The sequence below is a fragment of the Drosophila virilis genome, chromosome 4, assembly GCF_030788295.1.
Source record: "Drosophila virilis strain 15010-1051.87 chromosome 4, Dvir_AGI_RSII-ME, whole genome shotgun sequence".
NCBI lineage: Eukaryota > Metazoa > Arthropoda > Insecta > Diptera > Drosophilidae > Drosophila > Drosophila virilis.
This window is the reverse complement of record NC_091546.1, coordinates 22289708-22308382: the sequence shown is the minus strand read 5'-3', so window position 1 is coordinate 22308382 and position 18675 is coordinate 22289708. Positions and strand designations below refer to the sequence as shown.

The 18675-nt window shown below is 40.1% G+C and overlaps 6 protein-coding genes across 7 annotated transcripts; 3 read left to right on the top strand and 3 right to left on the bottom strand.

Annotated features, from left to right (window-relative positions):
* The first annotated feature begins 446 nt into the window (after nt 1–446).
* aub (piwi like RNA-mediated gene silencing protein aubergine) lies at nt 447–4232 on the top strand. Its single transcript, XM_002051097.4, has 9 exons — nt 447–635; nt 1235–1355; nt 1418–1896; nt 1966–2158; nt 2239–2366; nt 2435–2589; nt 2651–3040; nt 3117–3227; nt 3292–4232. Exons 1-9 carry the CDS (start codon nt 540–542, stop codon nt 4190–4192), a joined length of 2574 nt encoding a protein of 857 aa, XP_002051133.2. The 5' UTR covers nt 447–539; the 3' UTR covers nt 4193–4232.
* A 474-nt stretch (nt 4233–4706) lies between these two features.
* On the bottom strand, nt 4707–5895 carry RpL9 (ribosomal protein L9). The gene is made up of 3 exons (XM_002051098.4): nt 5761–5895; nt 5167–5417; nt 4707–5101 (listed from the first exon to the last, which is right to left on the bottom strand). The coding sequence occupies exons 2-3, from the start codon at nt 5405–5407 to the stop codon at nt 4770–4772; spliced, it is 573 nt and encodes a 190-aa protein (XP_002051134.1). The 5' UTR covers nt 5408–5417; nt 5761–5895; the 3' UTR covers nt 4707–4769.
* Nucleotides 5896–6097: 202 nt separating this feature from the next.
* On the top strand, nt 6098–11255 carry Nup154 (nuclear pore complex protein Nup154). Its single transcript, XM_002051099.4, has 12 exons — nt 6098–6432; nt 6485–6647; nt 6706–7223; nt 7291–7463; nt 7528–8480; nt 8552–8806; nt 8870–9022; nt 9083–9629; nt 9692–10226; nt 10292–10758; nt 10826–10948; nt 11010–11255. Exons 1-12 carry the CDS (start codon nt 6334–6336, stop codon nt 11140–11142), a joined length of 4119 nt encoding a protein of 1372 aa, XP_002051135.1. The 5' UTR covers nt 6098–6333; the 3' UTR covers nt 11143–11255.
* On the bottom strand, nt 11215–12520 carry Art8 (Arginine methyltransferase 8). Its single transcript, XM_002051100.4, has 2 exons — nt 12364–12520; nt 11215–12297 (listed from the first exon to the last, which is right to left on the bottom strand). The coding sequence occupies exons 1-2, from the start codon at nt 12397–12399 to the stop codon at nt 11308–11310; spliced, it is 1026 nt and encodes a 341-aa protein (XP_002051136.1). The 5' UTR covers nt 12400–12520; the 3' UTR covers nt 11215–11307.
* Nucleotides 12521–12764: 244 nt separating this feature from the next.
* On the top strand, nt 12765–15845 carry Cog4 (conserved oligomeric Golgi complex subunit 4). The gene is made up of 8 exons (XM_002051101.4): nt 12765–12952; nt 13019–13755; nt 13814–14126; nt 14188–14321; nt 14384–14987; nt 15043–15228; nt 15296–15522; nt 15582–15845. The coding sequence occupies exons 1-8, from the start codon at nt 12851–12853 to the stop codon at nt 15622–15624; spliced, it is 2346 nt and encodes a 781-aa protein (XP_002051137.2). The 5' UTR covers nt 12765–12850; the 3' UTR covers nt 15625–15845.
* Nucleotides 15540–18204, bottom strand: Grip75 (gamma-tubulin complex component 4). Of its 2 annotated transcripts, none has more exons than XM_015172603.3 (9): nt 18029–18204; nt 17800–17956; nt 17542–17744; nt 17399–17481; nt 17202–17346; nt 16629–17120; nt 16197–16563; nt 15847–16129; nt 15540–15791 (listed from the first exon to the last, which is right to left on the bottom strand). In XM_015172603.3, exons 1-9 carry the CDS (start codon nt 18095–18097, stop codon nt 15641–15643), a joined length of 1950 nt encoding a protein of 649 aa, XP_015028089.2. In that variant the 5' UTR covers nt 18098–18204; the 3' UTR covers nt 15540–15640. The 2 variants fall into 2 exon arrangements, with proteins under 2 accessions (XP_015028089.2, XP_002051138.3); XM_002051102.4 differs by having other exon boundaries at nt 17178–17346; nt 18029–18203.
* Nucleotides 18205–18675: the final 471 nt, after the last annotated feature.

The following is an 18675-nucleotide window of genomic DNA, read 5'->3' as shown; positions in this document are numbered from 1 at the left end:
TTATGGGAATATACGATATGGATTATGCATCCGTTAATATTTGAATTTTTGTTAGAACGTCACGATGCTGAGTACCGGTACATTCCGAGTTGTACACGAACTTGTTTTGTATTTGGAACTAGACGTTCGCCCTATTGAATATTTGACTAATCTACCGTTTAAACAATAATTCCAATGGGATGCACCGATTGGCAGTACTTCATTATTTGGAACAAGTTTTCTAACAGATTAATAATTCCACTTGCTAGAAAGCTTTTAAGAATGTTTTTAAGAGTCGATATTTCCATCCCTAGAATTTACGATGCGACATTTCTGTAAACAATTTGCTTCTCGGAAAATCCAACGGCAGTTTCTCCTAGAATAGAATCGTGTGCTCACTGTAAGTAAAATCGAGCATAAGCATGTGTCATGTTAACAGATGAGCGAAGAGACTTCGTCAAAGCCGAGTCGAATGACAACTCTGCTTCTCTGATTTCAAATTTTATTCCGACATTTGCGCCGGTCACCATCATTTGTGTGGAAGTCTTTAACATATAGGCATGAATAATTTACCAGCTAATTCCGGACATTCACGTGGACGTGGACGCGGTAATAAGCGCAATGAAGAATTGAATCAAAGACAGGGGCCTCAGTTGGTATGTAGTACAACAAATGGTGCATTAATTTTACTTTCCAAAAATATACATGCATGGACATAACAAGCAGATTTCAAACCACATACATATATACATATACATACATACATACATATGAACATGTAGGTACGTTTGTGAAATTACTACTGCATCCTATGGTTTGCATGTATTTGTGTATAGTTTCTCAAGGCCATTTCAGGCTTGCTTGCTTAAAATGAATGCATAAGGAAACGAAGATTGATATTGTGCGAAATGTGAAAATAAGAGAAACTAATTTATATATGCTAATCAGGTTTGCAAAGAGAGTAAGAGATGTTGAGAAAAAGACGCTGGCGCTAGCGAATAATAGTCGATATGGAGAAGTAACGGCAATTCTTTGTTCTCATTACGCATGTATTCACGCTTTAATTGCACATGCGTGCGCTGCCCACAATGTAAACGATTACGCAGTTTGTAAGAAAGCGTGTTTAAACAAAAGCGTGAATGGAGAAGTACAGTTAATGGGTGTACCGAAGTTCAAATACCCTTGAAACAGTTGACAGTTTATTATATAATATATTTCCAATTTTTTTTAATATGTGGGCTCTAATTCACTTTAGGGTCAACCTGCGCAAACGTCTGCCCCGCGGCAGCCGCCAGTTTGCACTGAATCCGAATCGAGTGGCCAACGGGAACAGACAAGAAAACCCGCAGATCTGGGTTTGGCAGAATGTGCTGAGGGTAAGATAGTATTTGATCGACAAATACCGAAGCATTTTTACAGATTTCTCCTATGTGAATAGGTGATGCCCGTGGCTCGGTTCGAGGACGCCGTTTACTAACCGACGTGGTGCATTCTCGACCTTCTGGACTAATTACTAAGGCAGGATTTACTGGCCGTAAAATAACTGTGCAAACCAATTACTATAAAGTCCAAAAGCGCCCCAACTGGACCATTTATCAGTATCGTGTCGACTTCTCTCCAGATGTCGATAACACGAGACTGCGTCGTGGCTTACTAAGCGAGCACCGTCAGCTCTTGGGTGGCTACATATTTGACGGAACCGTTTTGTTTTGCACCACCAAGTTTAAGGAAGACATTTTGGAGTTAGTGACTCAAAGTCGGGCTGGTGAAAAAATACAGATAAAGATAAAAAGTGTCGGCACCGTTGAGGCAGCCGACAATCAACAGTTCCAAGTACTTAATCTGATCCTACGCCGTGCCCTGGAGGGACTTCAGCTTCAATTGGTATCACGTAATTTCTTTGATCCACAAGCAAAGGTAAAACTGAGTTGGCAAAGGAGCTCTAATAGCATTTAACAGTCTTGCTTATGCATATCTCAACGCTAGGTTATCCTAGATCGCTTCCGCGTTGAGCTATGGCCCGGCTATACCACATCAATTCGACAACACGAATCCGACATTCTGTTATGCACGGAGATTGCCCACAAAGTGATGAGAACGGATAGCTTATATCATGTTCTATCAAAGGTGATTCGCGAGAGCGACGACTACCAAGCTGCCTTCAAGCGTGAAGTAATCGGCAAGTTATTTTAAAACCAATTATTTCTTATTGTCAAGAACTGAACTAAAACCGATTATAACCCAAATATTTTGACACAGGCGTGATTGTATTGACGGACTACAATAACAAAACTTATCGAGTAGATGATGTTGATTTTGTTTCTTCGCCGTTGTCCACGTTTAACACCAAGGATGGCGACGTTACTTACTTAGAATACTACAAGAAAGTATGTATGCAATAGATGGGAAATATGGATTTTTAATTGATTTAAAAAATGTTTATTCATTTATACAGCGCTACAATATCACAATTCGAGACTACAAACAACCGCTGCTAGTGTCTCGCCCAACAGAGAAGAATATTCGCGGCGGAGTCAGTCAACTTATTATGCTGATACCTGAATTGGCACGCGCTACAGGCTTGACCGATGATATGCGCTCAAACTTTCAGTATGTAATTGGACACATTTATCTTCTCGTTATAAATTGAATCGAATCGTTTATAATATAGATTAATGAAAGCCATGAGCGAGCACACCAGACTGACGCCTAATCGGCGTATTGAACGTTTGCGCGTGTTTAATCAGCGCCTGCAGCAGTCGAAGCTGAGCGCCGAAGTGATGAAGTCCTGGCACATTGAATTGGACACGGCTTTGGTCGAGATACCTGGACGTGTTCTGCCGCCGGAGAAAATTGTGTTTGGTAATGAAAAGCGCTACTTGTGCGATGCACGCGCCGACTGGACCTTCGAGTTTCGCAACAACTCAATGTACAAGCATGTGGACATAAAGCGTTGGTATGTCATAACACCACGTCGGAATATCCGGGAAGCTCAGGAGTTTGTCAAACTGTGTATACGGGCAGCCAATGGCATGAAAATGCAAATCTCTGAGCCAAGATAGTATGTATTCAAACCACCACCCCACCTACCCACACCCAAATCAATTAACAGAAATCAAACATTCGCTATTGTCCAGTGATGAAATGTCTGATGATCGCAATGGCAACTATTCGCAGGCGATCGATAATGCATTCGCCAAGGATCCACAAATAATCATGCTGGTTATGAAATCACCAAACGAGGAAAAGTAAGCACATCTAGATTTTGAGCAGGGATACTTGCTAATCATAGTCCCATTTGTTTACAAATAGATATAGTTGCATCAAGAAGCGCACTTGTGTGGACCGCCCCGTGCCATCACAAGTGGTTACACTCCGTACAATTGCGCCACGTCCCGAAAAATCCGGTGGTCTTATGTCGATTGCAACAAAAGTTGTTATCCAAATGAATGCCAAGCTAATGGGCGCTCCTTGGATGATTGAGCTACCCCTGAAGGGCCTAATGACTGTCGGCTTTGATGTCTGTCACTCGTCGAAGAATAAAAATAAATCCTATGGTGCCCTGGTGGCTAGCTTGGATATGAAATACTCTGAACGCTACTATTCATCGGTAACGGAGCACATGAAGGGCCAGGAGCTCTCCGATCAAATGTCATTGAATATGACATGTGCCCTAAAGGCATATCGTGAGCATCGCGGTACTTTGCCAGAGCGCATTCTATTCTTCCGTGACGGTGTTGGCGATGGCCAGCTCTATCAAGTGGTCAATACTGAAGTTAAATTTCTCAAGGATCAACTTGATAAAATCTACAAATCGGCGGGCAGGGATGAAGGTTGTCGGATGGCTTTCATTGTCGTCGCTAAGCGGATTAACACACGCTACTTTGTCAATATGCGTAATCCTGAACCGGGAACAGTTGTGGACGATATCATCACATTACCGGAACGTTACGATTTCTTTTTGGTCTCACAGGCAGTGAAACACGGCACAGTCTCTCCAACCAGCTACAATGTTATACACGACAACATGGGCTTAAATGCAGATAAACTACAGATGCTATCATACAAGATGACGCATATGTACTACAATTGGTCAGGAACGTGTCGGGTGCCAGCCGTCTGCCAATATGCTCATAAGTTGGCCTTTCTTATTGCCGAGAGTATACATCGATCCCCTTCGTCTGGCTTGGAAAATCAACTATACTTTTTGTAATGCTTTCTAATACGATATATATAAAAGTATACATATGAAACATCTTCATTTGTATTTAGAAAAGACACTTAAGTTTACACATTTCAAAGTGCCTGACTAGATTTTAATTTTTGTACCACCTACTAATCGTGCATATGAAATAAGCATATGCATTTCCATATAGTGGGATCAGTTGATATTTATCCAAACCAGAAGCGGTTATATAATTTGTATTCAAGCGGACAAAAAAATATCAAGTCGGAAAGACTTACTCACATGATTGTGCTAATTCTGTGAACAATTTATTTAACGCTGACTTGCAATGCATTAATTGTGATTTATATCAATAAACAATTATTTTGTTTCTATTTTTCATGTATGTCTTTAATAATCTTAGCTGCTGATTTAAAAGATATATTCGCGTTTGTGGACATTTTGAATATGTCCATCTGACTCAGAAGTCAAAAAATAGCGTAGTATACTTTGGTGCGGCACAAGAAAAGCCCAATCTATTTAAACCACAAAGTGTAGGTCGTAAAGTTTACATCAGCGTTTTCTTTTATTATTAAAACTTTTAATTGAAGCACAATGGATGTCATTAAGCTTCCGTCTTCACAACGGTCGTTTTCTCCGACACGTACAGACCATCCAAGAACTTACGAATATCCTTGTTTTTGACAGTGGTCGACTGTTGGATGAGCGCCGCAGAGCCAGAGACAGCCTCGATGTCGTTGCCCTCAACGATAAGCTCGTCCTTTTGGGCTGTTGAGTTGACAACCGTCACACCAGGAGCCATCTCCACGCGACGAATGTACTTCTCACCCAAAAAGTTACGGATCTCGATAACAGAATTCTGCTCAGACGTAACGCAGTTGATGGGGAAATGAGCGTACACAGCACGCATTTTGTACTGGAAACCGAACGTCACACCTACAAAATGGGAGATTGCGAATATAAATGCAAGTCCTTCAGTTTATATAGGTTTTTCACCATACCCTTGATCATGTTCTCGATGTGACTGCAAACGGTGCGCACGGCAGCGAGCTCCTTCTTTGTGCCGAACCATTTCTCGACTTTGAGGGTGCGCTTGTCCGACATGTACATGTCCAGAGCCAGATGCTTGAAGCTCCGCTTCAGGGTGCCTCTTGTGCCGGTAATCGTGACCACACGCGCCTTCACGGAGGCTTTAATATCCTTGGGGATCTTGACACACTGATTCGAGTTGATCGTTCGCATTTTGACGACACTGCAATATAGTAAACAAATACCTCAATTAGCCGCATTTACAGAGAATACGGCTTTAATTAAATTCATCTCAGGGAATCTGTGGAATGTGTGTTATTGTTGCATTTCAAATAAATTTTGCACTTGTAGCTTTTACGAGCATAAACAAAACATTTCTCTGGGTTCCGGTATGTATATTAAGATCGGTATATGGGCCATTTTTGCCGCTTTTGTGATTAAATAAATACATATACAACAAACTTATTACTATGTCACTCATATAACACACTTAGCGATTCATTAAATTCGTTCATTGTGTTGATGTTTTAATATTCATTTTGTATACAAATTATTTGGAAACTTACACACTGCAGACCGACCGGAAAGAGGCTGAAAAAAGAAAGGAAATATTTGACGTTTAGTTTAAGGTTGCCACACCGGCAAATTAATCAGAGATATTTTTGGGAATTTTATCGGTGCTGCCAACCTAGGTAACTTCAGTAAACAACACATCGTTATCGATAGCAACAGCTGATATGTTATAATGCTGTAATATCCATGTTATAAAGTTGTTAACAGCTGTTAGTTTCAAATTTTTGCGTCACTGTAAGGTTTTTTTTAAACCAAATGCTTATTGTTTCATTTCGTTTTATTTATTAAGCTAAACTGCTAACTATTATAATCTACAATTATAATCAAGTCGAATTGCGGCAGAATGTCCTAGAAAAAATTATTGCCGATGTTAACAACATTTTGGTATATGTTAACTTAACAGAGGAACGAGACAAAAAATTAATGGCGGGAGCTGTATGGCGTGGGCCGATCTCTCTCTCCAACCGGCGGCAGTTTGCAAATTTTATGTGGCGAAACGGTTTAACGGGGAACATTACAATTGTGATAATTAAATAATTTGGTTTGTGTAAATAAAGCTTACAAATATGAATAACACAGCGTCGCCACCTGATGTCCTACAGACAGCGGGCAATATGCTCGAGTGTCACGACTTTCGAGACAGGCACAAGCCGGAACTCTTAGAGGTAACAAACAATAGGGCGTTGTTTTACGGCACAAACTAATATTACTGAATAGTTAACAGGCATCAGTCAACATGGCAGAGCAACGATGAGTGGCCTCAACGATTATGATTACCAAACCCTGTCGCAACTGACCACCGGTGATACACATAACCTACAACAACTGCGAACGCTAACCAAATGTGGAATACCCAATGAAGTCCTGGAGCACTTCAAGCGTAAATAGTTTGCAGTAAGCCCATAATGTGATTGTTATTAATTATAATTTTAATATAGATATAAAATGCCACTGCATAATGGGCTTGTTTCCTGAAATTGGACGCGCATGGTTGACAATCGATTCGGATATATATATATGGACATATGAGCAGGCTCGAGACGTCGCCTACTACGATGGCTTAAGCCATTTAATTTTGAGCGCTGGCTTAATCAAGCCAAAGGCGGGTGTTCTAATCAACGACGTCAAGTATCTGCTATTGTTGACAACACCCATCGAAGTGATTGTGCTGGGTGTTACATTTGAGGAGCAGAAGGATTCCAGATGCACGACAGCGAGTAGTACCCGAATGCAGCTGTTAAACAAGCCCCTATTCGTGCTTGGAACAGATAATATATCAATTAATGTCATAGAGGGCACTAAGGATGGACGCATCTTTCTAGGCGGTCGGGATGGATGTCTTTATGAAATTGATTATCATTCTGAGTCGAGCTGGTTTGGCAAGCGTTGTAAAAAGATAAACCATTCGCAAGGACTGGTTTCCTATATAGTACCAAGTTTTCTGAAAGTATTTTCGGTAAGTTACATAAAAAAGAAAACCCGCATGGAAACAAGAATTAATACTAATACTTTGCACTTTTTAGGAGGTCGATCCCATTGAGAAAATTGTCATTGACAATGGGCGAAACTTGCTTTATGTACTAACTGAGAAGAGTTCTATTGAAGCATGGCACATTGGCACGAACTTTACGAGTGTGCGAAGGCTGGGAAAGATTACACAAAATGATATCGCCAGCCAAGCGGTCAGCCTGATTAAGTATGTGTGCAGACTCTTTAGAAAAGCAAAAGGATAATAATTATTTTTAATTTTCATTATGTAGAACTGTTGATCCATCCATATTCAAAAGCGTGAAAGCGATTTGTCCGCTCAGCGCAGATAATTCAAATTTCCTGCATCTCGTTGCTGTCACGCAATGCGGCGTGCGTCTTTATTTCTCCACAACGAGGTTAAATGTGCAACAGCAGCCGCTAAACTGTGGGACTGACAGTTTTGGTGTTCTCCATCCAAATAATATGCTGCCAATGCTGCAGGGAGATATGGAAACACCAAGAGGAATTTACCTACTGCACGTAAGGTTGCCGCCTGGTTATACACCGAATGCCACGACCAATAAACCAAAAAATGTGCATGCTGCATACCACAGTGAGGGCACAATGTTGATGGTGACTACGCAGCAACAGGAGCAGGATTTACTATGGTCAGTTAGCTCTGCCCCGTTCACAAATTTTACATACCTCGTAGAGTCGACAGCATTGGAAGGTCTTGATGGAATCGTTTGGAGCGTGGCAGAAGTTAAAGATCCGATAATGGACAACACAACTTCACTGTTATACAATGCACGAACACCGCGTAGAATTGTCCTGCTTACAAATCAAGGCACGCACATTGTGGAGCTACTCAAGGCAGCTCATATACTGCAACAATTGCTGCTGGCGTGCAAGGGTCCCCATCACGAGGCAGTGAAAATGTTCTTTCAAACGCAGAATGAACGAGAGGCCTGCGTTACTGCACTCTTATTGGCTACCTCGGAACAGTTACGTGGCAGTGACATTGCCTTGTGGGCCACCCAAGCATTTATGCTCTACGGTGGAGAACCGTGCTATCAACATTTTATGAACTCAACCAACCGTAACTTGCATAATAGTACGTTGGGCACAAACACTCTCATGCCGGGCAGAGAGCGAATGCCGCCAATGTATATGTCGACACCCATGCCGAATAGCTCAAACATCGGCGTAATGAGTGGCCAATACAATCAGCCAATTAGTCCTAGTAAGTGCATCGTATAAAGATAATCAAAATACATTTGTATTAATTTGTGTTTTCAAAATTTCCAATTCCAGTTTCGGCTGCACAATCCGCCCAACAACAGCAACAGCACTCGATGCCAAGTAATGAGAATTCTTCCATTATATATTCTGCAAAACATGATGGCCTCTTTTTGTATGTGTCTCGCATGTTGCGCTCCGTTTGGCAATCGCATTGTGTCGACGAGAATTTGTGTTCAAAATTAACAATTAACGATTGCACTATGCTACTGTCCGAATTACGTTCGTTGCGCTGCTTTTTGGACAAACACTCGGTGCACGATATTTCTGGTAAGCCAAATTTCTGAATCTTCTCTTTATAGGCTTTAGATCAAAAGTGGATTTGTTTTTTAGCCACAAGACGACTGCCGTATGAGAGTCATTTGGGAAGACCGAGTCCTATGATGATGACCAACGCGCAAATGCCACTAAACGAACATCGCAACCTTACAGAACAGGCACAGATCGAGGAAAAGCGTTCGCTATCCGCCTTGAATCAGTTTATTAGTAAGTTCCGTCAACTCCACCATATAAAACCATGCTAATATTGTTTACAATTGTTCACAGAACATGCCTGTGAGGTAATGTCGCTGTGGAGCATCCTAATTGATCATCAGTTTCAATTGCTTTGCCAGCAATTGTCGCCCGAACATCAGAAAATGTTGAGATGTTGCACATTTAGAGATCTGTTGATTGCGCGCTCTGAAGTGTGTGCTTTTCTGATCATTGCACTCATCAATTTATATCTCAAAGATAAAGCGGATGTGACAGAAGTGTCCGATAACTTGCGGCAGCTATGCCCGAATCTCTACAGACACGAGGATGAAGTGACTTATAAGGCCACCGAAATACTAATGAGCGCCAAGAACTGTAAATCAGCTGCGGAAAAGCAACAAAAACTATCCACAACCTTGCAAATGTGTTTAGATGCAGCTCCAACATTGCCGTTGCATAGTATTTGTCAACAATTCATTTCGGTAGATTTTTACGAGGGTGTTGTTGAGTTATCTGCCACGTGTGCATCTAAAATGGATCCCGAAGAAATTGGCATACATTATTACAATAACAATGAGCCTGCTGAAGATCGCGAGGGTTACACATGCTTTGTCACACGGTAAATATATGGGACCTAACCAAATATGGCTGCAACTTCAAGATAACAAATTTTTCTTGCAGTATGAACTACTACAAAGAGGTGCAGCTCATGCTGGACTATGCCTATCACACAGTTCGTAACAGTAAAACCGATCGGGACCAGAGTCGCCTATTTCAACTAAATTGCGAAGCAACTCAGGACCATCACGATATGGAGAACAAATCAAAGCAGATTATTAAAAAGATCACGACCCAAGCACTACGAATGAAAGATCCACTAATACATGTTACGATCTATGAATGGTTGTTGTCCCACGAGATGAACAGTGAATTATTGGAACTGGTTGAGCCATCGTTGGGCGAGTTCTTGCGGCGCAGTGTTAGCCGCAATCCAGAAAACGTGAAATTAATTGACTTACTTTGGAAGTATTATGAGAAGAACGGACATCATCATCAGGCAGCCCAGATTCTCGATAATTTGGCAATGACGCGAAGCGAAAACATATCTCTGGATGTGCGCATTGATTATTTGGTGCGTGCGGTTATGTGTATGCGCAATGAGACAGTTGGCTCGTCCGTGACCAATGGTATATTTTTGAAGGAATTGGAGGATAAGGTCAGTATGTCCTACTTATACACTGAGCGTATTTTGTCATGACCATTTTGCACTTGAATTTACAGTTGGAAATTGCGCGCGTACAAAAGGCAGTGCTTGGTGCAATGGGTTCGATTTTAAACACAAATCCAGCCGCCAGGCAGGCCATAAAGGACTTAAATATGGCGCTTTATGATATTACACAATTGTATCAAAACTTCGCCGATCCATTTGACCTCTGGGAATGCCAACTGTCGATACTTAATTGCTCCAATCACAATGATCCCTTGTTAATTGAGTCCGTTTGGGGCAATATTATTAACAGCGCCGTTGATGGCCCTGGCTCGGCACAAGAGCGTAGCATAAAACTATTTACAAAAATTGAACTATTAGTGCGAGAGTTTGGTGAATCCGGGCCGTGTTTTCCATTTGCTTTCCTCATAAGAGAGCTGGAGATAAAGGCCTGTCAACTACAATTGCCGGAGGGGACAGTGCCAGAAAAGTTGTTCGCTATGAAGCTAGACATTGAGCTCCTTTTAGAATATTACTCCAGGTAAGCGTTTACATTCGTTTAATTCCCGTCTACAATTAAATCTTTAATGTTTCTTTCTTTTCCTTAGAATGATCTCCATGAATGAGCGCATTTGGGCGAACGAGGGCAACGAGTGGCACTTAATCCAGTCGGCTATACGCGTCGTTACGCTTCTGGCGGATAATTCGCAAGCTATTTGGTACCGTTCCAAGTAAGTATTTCTCTACTAATATATTCCAGCATACAAAAATTATAATTGTTGTTTCAATTAGGCGGCGAATATTGGGGAAGGCACAAGACATAGTCGCGGCATGTTTAAATATCTGCTATCAGAAACCGGACACCAACCGTCTACAGCACTCTCTCAAGGAGCTCCAATGCCGTTTACAACGCCAATTAGGTTAATGCCTCTGGCTGGCGTATATTGTAGTTATTTTCAAATGATATATTTTATAGATCAAAACAATGGTATAGCTGTTAAGTTTGACTGAGGTATAAAAGATGTACGTGTTATTTAATTGAATATTTGATGTCTTACAAACTGAGCAACTCATACTCAACTCACATAAACTATGTTGTGTCCATCATCTTTAGATGGGCTTCTGTCAGTATGCATTTTGTCATGTGGCATGAGCAGGGCATTGGATGCTCTTCAACATTGGGATCAAGCAGCTCTACCTCCAAGTTGTATTTCCGCGCATCATTTGCGCTGCGTTTCATTAAAATTTGAAAAGCCACCGGAGATTTCTCTTCTAAAGTTTCACAATTGTCCTCTGGAAGCACTACAACACACTGTTTCCAATGGGTCTCGGGCGCGTGGGGCGAGGTGCTCAGTACTACAGTTTCCTCACCAGGAAAGCGTACTTCAAACCATATACAGAAACCCTGATGCTTACCCGCAATTTGTGTGGCGACGACTTCCTTAAAGCATATCTCGTCCAGATCTTTGGGATTCACATCCAGCAAACTCATCCAATGGAACACGATGCCTTCGTGGAGTAAATCGTTGGATTTTAGTTGGATAATTTCCGGTCTTGTTGATTTTTGTAAACGCAATTTACTGGCAAAGCGCTCCATATTTACTCCGTCAACATTTTGCCAGTAATCAAAAAGAGTTGGCACAGAGCACGGCGCCACAAAAATGGTGCACTCACTGGGGAACATAAGTCCATCCGGCTTTAAAAAATGATCTCTAGCAAAGAGCACAGAGTCCAACATGCCTTCGTGCAGTAGGTAGAATCCCATCCACTCAGAGACAATAATATCCACTTTCTCGGCTGTAGCCGGGAGCACGAATTCCTCAATTTGGGAATGTATTACCTTAACAACGCTGGTGAGACCATTTTCATCAATAAGATCCAGTGCTACTTTTGTGGCCAGATTTGAGGCTTCCACAGCATAGACCAATTTGGCGCCGGCTTGTGCGCAGAACGCGGAAAGTATACCGGTACCGGCGCCAACATCCAGCACAATTTTATCCTTAAACAGTTCCTTGTTCTTTAGAATGGCATTATAGTACGCTTCTTGTCGTGGTCGATCTCGCAGCATGAGCTCGTGCACCTGCAAAAATATTAATAAGAATGCTTTTATAAATGATCAGATTTAAGTAGCACCGCAACTGATTACCTCTAAATTTTCATATTCGGTAAAATAGTTATTCATTATAACAGTATTTTATTTAGTTTAAATAAATTAAAATACATAAAAACAGTCAAAGTGGATTCTTTTTAGGTTAAATGTAATTCGGGCCACAGCTGTTATTTAACAGAGCCGCGAAAACAATAACGCGTACAGAGCTGTTAATTACAGAGACAGACATTTAAATTTAACTTGCACTCTTTAGTTCTTCTGTTCAAGCTAATCAAATATTAGGTAGTGAATAGCAACAAAGAAAATTATTAGCTTTGTGAATAAGATTAAAGGCAATATATTGTTGGAAAATAAACTCACTGTTAATAACTTAAATCAAAATGTTAAGGTTAAATGTAAACAGTGTCAAGGTAGCAGAATTCTATAATGAACCAGTTCAGTTCTTTGGTCAGCCACGTAAATTCCAACATAAACAAATCAACTTCAATTATTTCATGTCTGCAATAAAAATTAATTATTACAAATGGAAATGAGTAAATTAAATCTAAACGAAATGTTTAGCGGCTGGGATATTAGTACAACTGAGAAAGTGGATGAAGGTCTACTGCGTATTGCAGAAAAAGAAGTATGTACTTTTAAGTTTTTAAACTTTTATAGAATGACAACAATGGTATCACCCAACAATTTTTAGGCAGACGTGAATGCCAGACTCGAGGCCGTATTGTCCAAGCAATGTCAGATTGAGGCAAAATTAAGCGGCATCAGTAAGGCTATGACCACATTACTTGCCGTGGAGAACGATTCCAACAAGTTAAATATGCAAATCGTAAACACTGCACAACTGGCTGAATCCGTAAGCGCAAAAGTACGCCGGCTGGATCTGGCACGATGCCGGGCGTCTGAGTGTCAGCAACGTGTCCACGATCTGATCGATTTGCAGTTGTGTAGTCAGGGCGTGGTTAAGGCCATAAATGAGGAGGATTATGAGAAGGGTGCGGGACATATCGCCCGGTTTCTAGCAATGGACCAACAGCTATTACAACGCACAGCGGATGATGTCCAGGGGTCGATTACGTCCGTGAGCGATGCTGTACGCACGCTAGAGGATGCCACCGAAAAAATGAGGGAATTAATTTCAAAACGTTTCGATGAGGCTGTCCAACACGATGACCTGGCTTCCGTTGAGAGATTCTTTAAAATATTTCCATTGGTTGGTTGTCACCGTATCGGTATAGAGAAATTCAGTGGCTACATTTGCCAAAAGTTATCGGCAAAAGCGCAGAAGGAGCTACGCAACACGCAGGACATTGCAAAGGCCGAGCGACGTCTTCATTTGGCCTATGCCGACCGTTTGACTGCGATTTTGGAAAACTTTGCCCGAGTCGTCGAAGTTAATCAGCCAATTATTGAAGCATTTTATGGACAAGAGTGAGTATACGGATTTGTTTTTGAAGTAAAATTCATAAGTCTTAACTGTCGATTGTAGATCTTCATCTTTGGTAGATATGGTAACCATATTGCAAAGGGAATGCGATCTTGAAGTAAAAAATTTGCTTCTGGAATTCAACAAAAATCGGCAAATTCAGTACCGCATCAAGCAGGTCAATGACAGCGCTCAGCGGCAAAGCGGCGCCAGTATGGCCGGCAACAGCATACAGTCTTTGGGACATTATCGAAAGCCGTCGGGTGGTTCTATAGACAAATTAAACCCCAAGGATATAGACGCTATTATAGCCGAAATCACGGTCATGCACTCCAGAATCGAGTTATACTTCCGGTTTATGCGCCGTCGTTTGCAGGTAATCTTTCACGCAATAAGCGAAAAAATGATAAACTAAATAAAGACAATTTGAATTACAGACTAATGCTGAGACATGTTTACAAGATAAGGAAGCACAAAAGCAAATACTAGACGTATACGAGAAGGTTGTGAAGCAGTGCGACTTAAGTCGCCAAATGCAGGAAATTCTAAGCACATACTTACTGTTTGAAAAGTATTTTACGATGCACATTCACAACATATTTACGCTTATAATGCTAACCAATTGCTCTTCAGGTATTTTATGGAGGAAAGCGTTATGAAAGCCATTGGACTGGACACCTATGAAGCTGGTCAGCAATGTTCCTCAATGGTGGATGAAGTTTTCTTTATATTACGCAAATCGATTAGACGCTCCCTGACAACGCAATCTATCAATGGGACATGTGCTGTTATTAACAATGTTGCATCATGCCTAGATGGCGATTTTGTCACTGCATTGAGGGCGCCCTTAAAAAATGGTTATCCATCTGGTTATATTGATTTAGCGCAAGCCTACAATGCAATACAAACGAGTCTACAGCAGGGTAAACTACATTCGAGTGATGCTGATCGCGTTCGAACGAATTTCATAGTGCAATTGAATAATGCCGATATGTCGACGGAGTATATTGAGACCCTATGGCAGACGATGGAGCAGGAGATAGCAGGCACATTCCCCAACATATCCCCAGTAGAGCGACAGCTACTAGACAGCTGCTTGACGGAACTCAAAACCATTCGCGATGCTTTGAAAGCAACCGTTGACTTTGGCATACAGCAACTAAGGTCGAGTGCGATAAGGCCACGCTTAAATCCTTGGGTTGATGAATTCCTAAACTACAGTCATCATTTAACAGAGGTAACCATTTGTCACACCTTTGCTTTGTAACTAAATAGTTGGTTAAAACCTTTAGGAGGAACTGTCGGCGTACGAAGCTGGTGAAACATTTGTTCAGTATTTCATTGTGCAATTAGACGGACTTTTGAATTCGTTTAAAAATGCATTGAGTGCACGTAATTATGATGCGCTCGTCAGCATATTGGCCACAGAAGTGACAAATCGCTTAGAAAGAGCTATCATGAAGAGCACCTTCAACCGGGTAAAATTTATATTTAATTTATGAAGGTCAGCAACATGTTCAGTAAATTAATCGTTTTACTTTGCAGCTTGGCGGACTTGTTCTGGATCAGGAAGTGCGTGCTCTGGGCACCTACTTAACGGGTGCAACTTCCTGGTCTGTGCGCGATAAGATGACACGTCTTTCACAAATTGCTACGCTTTTAAATTTAGATAAAGTTTCAGAATTGTCCGAATATTGGAATCCCGAAAATAATTCTGAAATGCCTTCTTGGCGACTGACCCCTAACGAAGCACGCACTATTCTGGCATTAAGGTAAATTAACGTAGGTGTATGCTTCTGTTCAAATTATTTATTTTTGTTCACTTTTGTAGAAGCGATTTCCGTATGGATGACATTAAACGCTTGCAGCTTTAAGCAGAAGGCGTTTTTATTAAAATGATGATGCTACGTTTTCAGTTCTCTTTACGCTAAACCAACGATTGAAATCCAATCTTAATAAGAACTGCGAAAGCGGACCGAAACTGGATGCACTTTTAATGTTAACCAATAATTTAATTAATCCCGATATGGCAATGTTAAATCTATAAAAATATTTAAGAAATATAAACATATATAAATGAACTTTGCTCAGCTTACCTTTCTTCAAGTCTATCAACATTATTTAAATGATCATCGGGCGTTTCTTCCGAACAATTCACGACACTAAATTTCTCGCATATACTAAAGATCTCAAGAATTGTTCCATAAACCGGATATTGGGAATGACGTGTTGACTGGGTAAGATTTATTTTTTTGTCGGTTTCATCGGTCAGCAGAAAACATTGTGAAAGAACATTGGCTAGAAAAACTGAATGAGCTCTTTGAATTTCTTCAAAATCAGCTTTACTAGCAATCACATTCATGAGAATACTGAACTGAGCTATAATAAAAAGGAAATGTTAATCTTTATATACTGTTGCTGTAATATAGATATTTTATGAGCTTACATTCAAGAACATCCACCTGTATGTAATACTGCAAGTTGTCCAAAAAGAACATTAGGTGATTACGAAAGTTAATAATCTTTAGGTTCACCGGATTTGCGGTTTTCGCGGCCCATTTGTGGCGGGCCCACACAAGCTGAAGATCATATTGTAGCTTCCGAACAGTTAAAAGGAAACGAAACACAGTATTGTATCGTTCTACCGTTGTTGGTGAGAACAAGAGATTCAATGGCCATTTATATATGTATTTGAGATGAAGGTTTTGAAATATAGCAAACTCGCAGCTCTCCTCCAGATCGCTGGTAGTTTTTTGAACACTTAACGAGAAATTCTCCAAATCATCAACGATTCCCATTACATTTGCTGCAATCTGTAACAGTATTATGATGATTTATTAATTAAAATAGTTATAAATCTTGATTGTAATGTGCGTACCTCGAAGGCTTTTGTATAGTTTTTAGCATTTAGCTCAGCAAGGTTTTCTGAATTCTCATATAGTTGACGAAAGAATTCCAAATAAAATTCACCGCGTCCCAATAGGTAAAAGTCTTTTATCAAATACAATTGACGATCCAAATCATCTTCGATAACTGCTATTTCTGACAGACGTTGGCTAACGTATTTCTTGATTTGGTTAATTACACTTTCCAAGTGAAATATATCGATCTTATCATCCTGATTCAAATCTTCAATCATTTTACAAAACATGCCTTCTTTGCCATCCCAAAGCTCACTTATATCATCACAGAATGATCCCGGCATTTTCATCATCCAAGTGTCGTTTTTGTGTTTACTTCGGTCCAATTTAAAAACAAGAACCGTTTGACCGACAAATAACACCTTTTCAGCTAAAACAGATGATACAAAGCTGGGCAATTGACTAAATTGGATTTCGTACTGCCATATCTCTTCCTCACTCAATGAACTCTGCACAAGCAAAGAGAGCAAACATTATAAATTTATTTTAATTATTTATCTAATTACCGCATGCGTATTGTTGCTAATCACCGATTTTTCACTGGCAGTCTTCGGATCACTTTCATTCGAGGATCTATAGGTGATAAAGAACTCGGAGTACTCATCATCTATAACGCCGAACAAGAGCCAGTGGGTCAGGTGCGAAAAGAAAGCCAGCTTGACGGGTTTGGAAACTCTAAAAATGGTTCATTATATCTTATCATTTGAATTGGATTATTCAAAATTACTTGGCGATTATGTGGTCCATACGAAAATCTCCATGCTCATATGCTTGATGCAGGTTTTGTAGCAGCCTGCAGCCATTAAGTTTCTTAAATAAAATACAAAGTATGTTTCTTGTTCGATAAGGTTTAAAAATTAATCAGCTAACCTGTATTCTAGCATCGTTAATAAGTTTACGCAAAAAGAGTACAACCGTTGAGTGCAGTTCCAAGGCATTGTAGATATATGCCAAAGAGTTGGTTGCATTTTGTTCGGAATAAGATTCCAATTGTAATATTTCATTGTAATATTCCTCAAGCGCACTGTCGATACCTTTGGCAAAGTTCTTTAAATAATATCCCGAAGAGAATTCTGAAAAACAAAACAATAAAATAAACTGGAAAATAGCATTACAACTCAAAATTACCTTTCGCTTCGGTGTAGTCCGAAATGTCGTGCTGACTGACGCCTCCGAAAAATTTCGCAAATCGTACAACTTCACTGACGTTATTTAGGATGCTTACAATGTCCATAAAAATTCTACGTTCACAAGGATGCATAAATTTTTCTACTACCTGTGTTGCCTAAAAAATGATTAATAATAATAAAATAGCTACACATAGAAACACATGGCCATGTAAAGATGTTAGACTCACAAGAAAACTTTGAATACTTATTCCTTTGCGGCTTAAACTCAAGCACGACAGTAAAATATCGTGTATCATTTTTTACAGCTTGCATATAACCAGAAATTAAATTAAATAGTATTAAAACGCCCGGCGTTATTCGCTTAAATATTTGTTGTCTTTTGTGCGAATGCTAAATACGCAGGAGAACGTCTGAGGACTATCGATAACACGTTTAATAAATTGGAAATTCACAAACGGTCACACCTAATCGATAGTGCATATCGAATAATAAAAGAATGAGACGATGAGCATATCAGCTGTTACTGTTTGAATTTGTTAGGCGGTAAGCGCCCTTAATCTAAGTTAATTCTTAGTTTAATAATTGATTAATATATATGCATATCCATATATATATATATATATATTGATATATATGCACATGGGTATTTAAGGTAAACTTATTATTTAAAGGCAATAAAATATTGATTGATGCCTTGATGCTTTCTATCAAGATGCTACTTCAGAATCGTAACTTTAAATTTAATTTCTATTCTACTTTAAATTGCTTACCAGTAAATCTGCTAAAGCCAGTTGCGAAAGTCAAAGCTTAAGTTTCTTTTCATAAGGAAAGCTTAAGCAACAATGAATTTCGATTTTGGCTACACCTAGCCTTA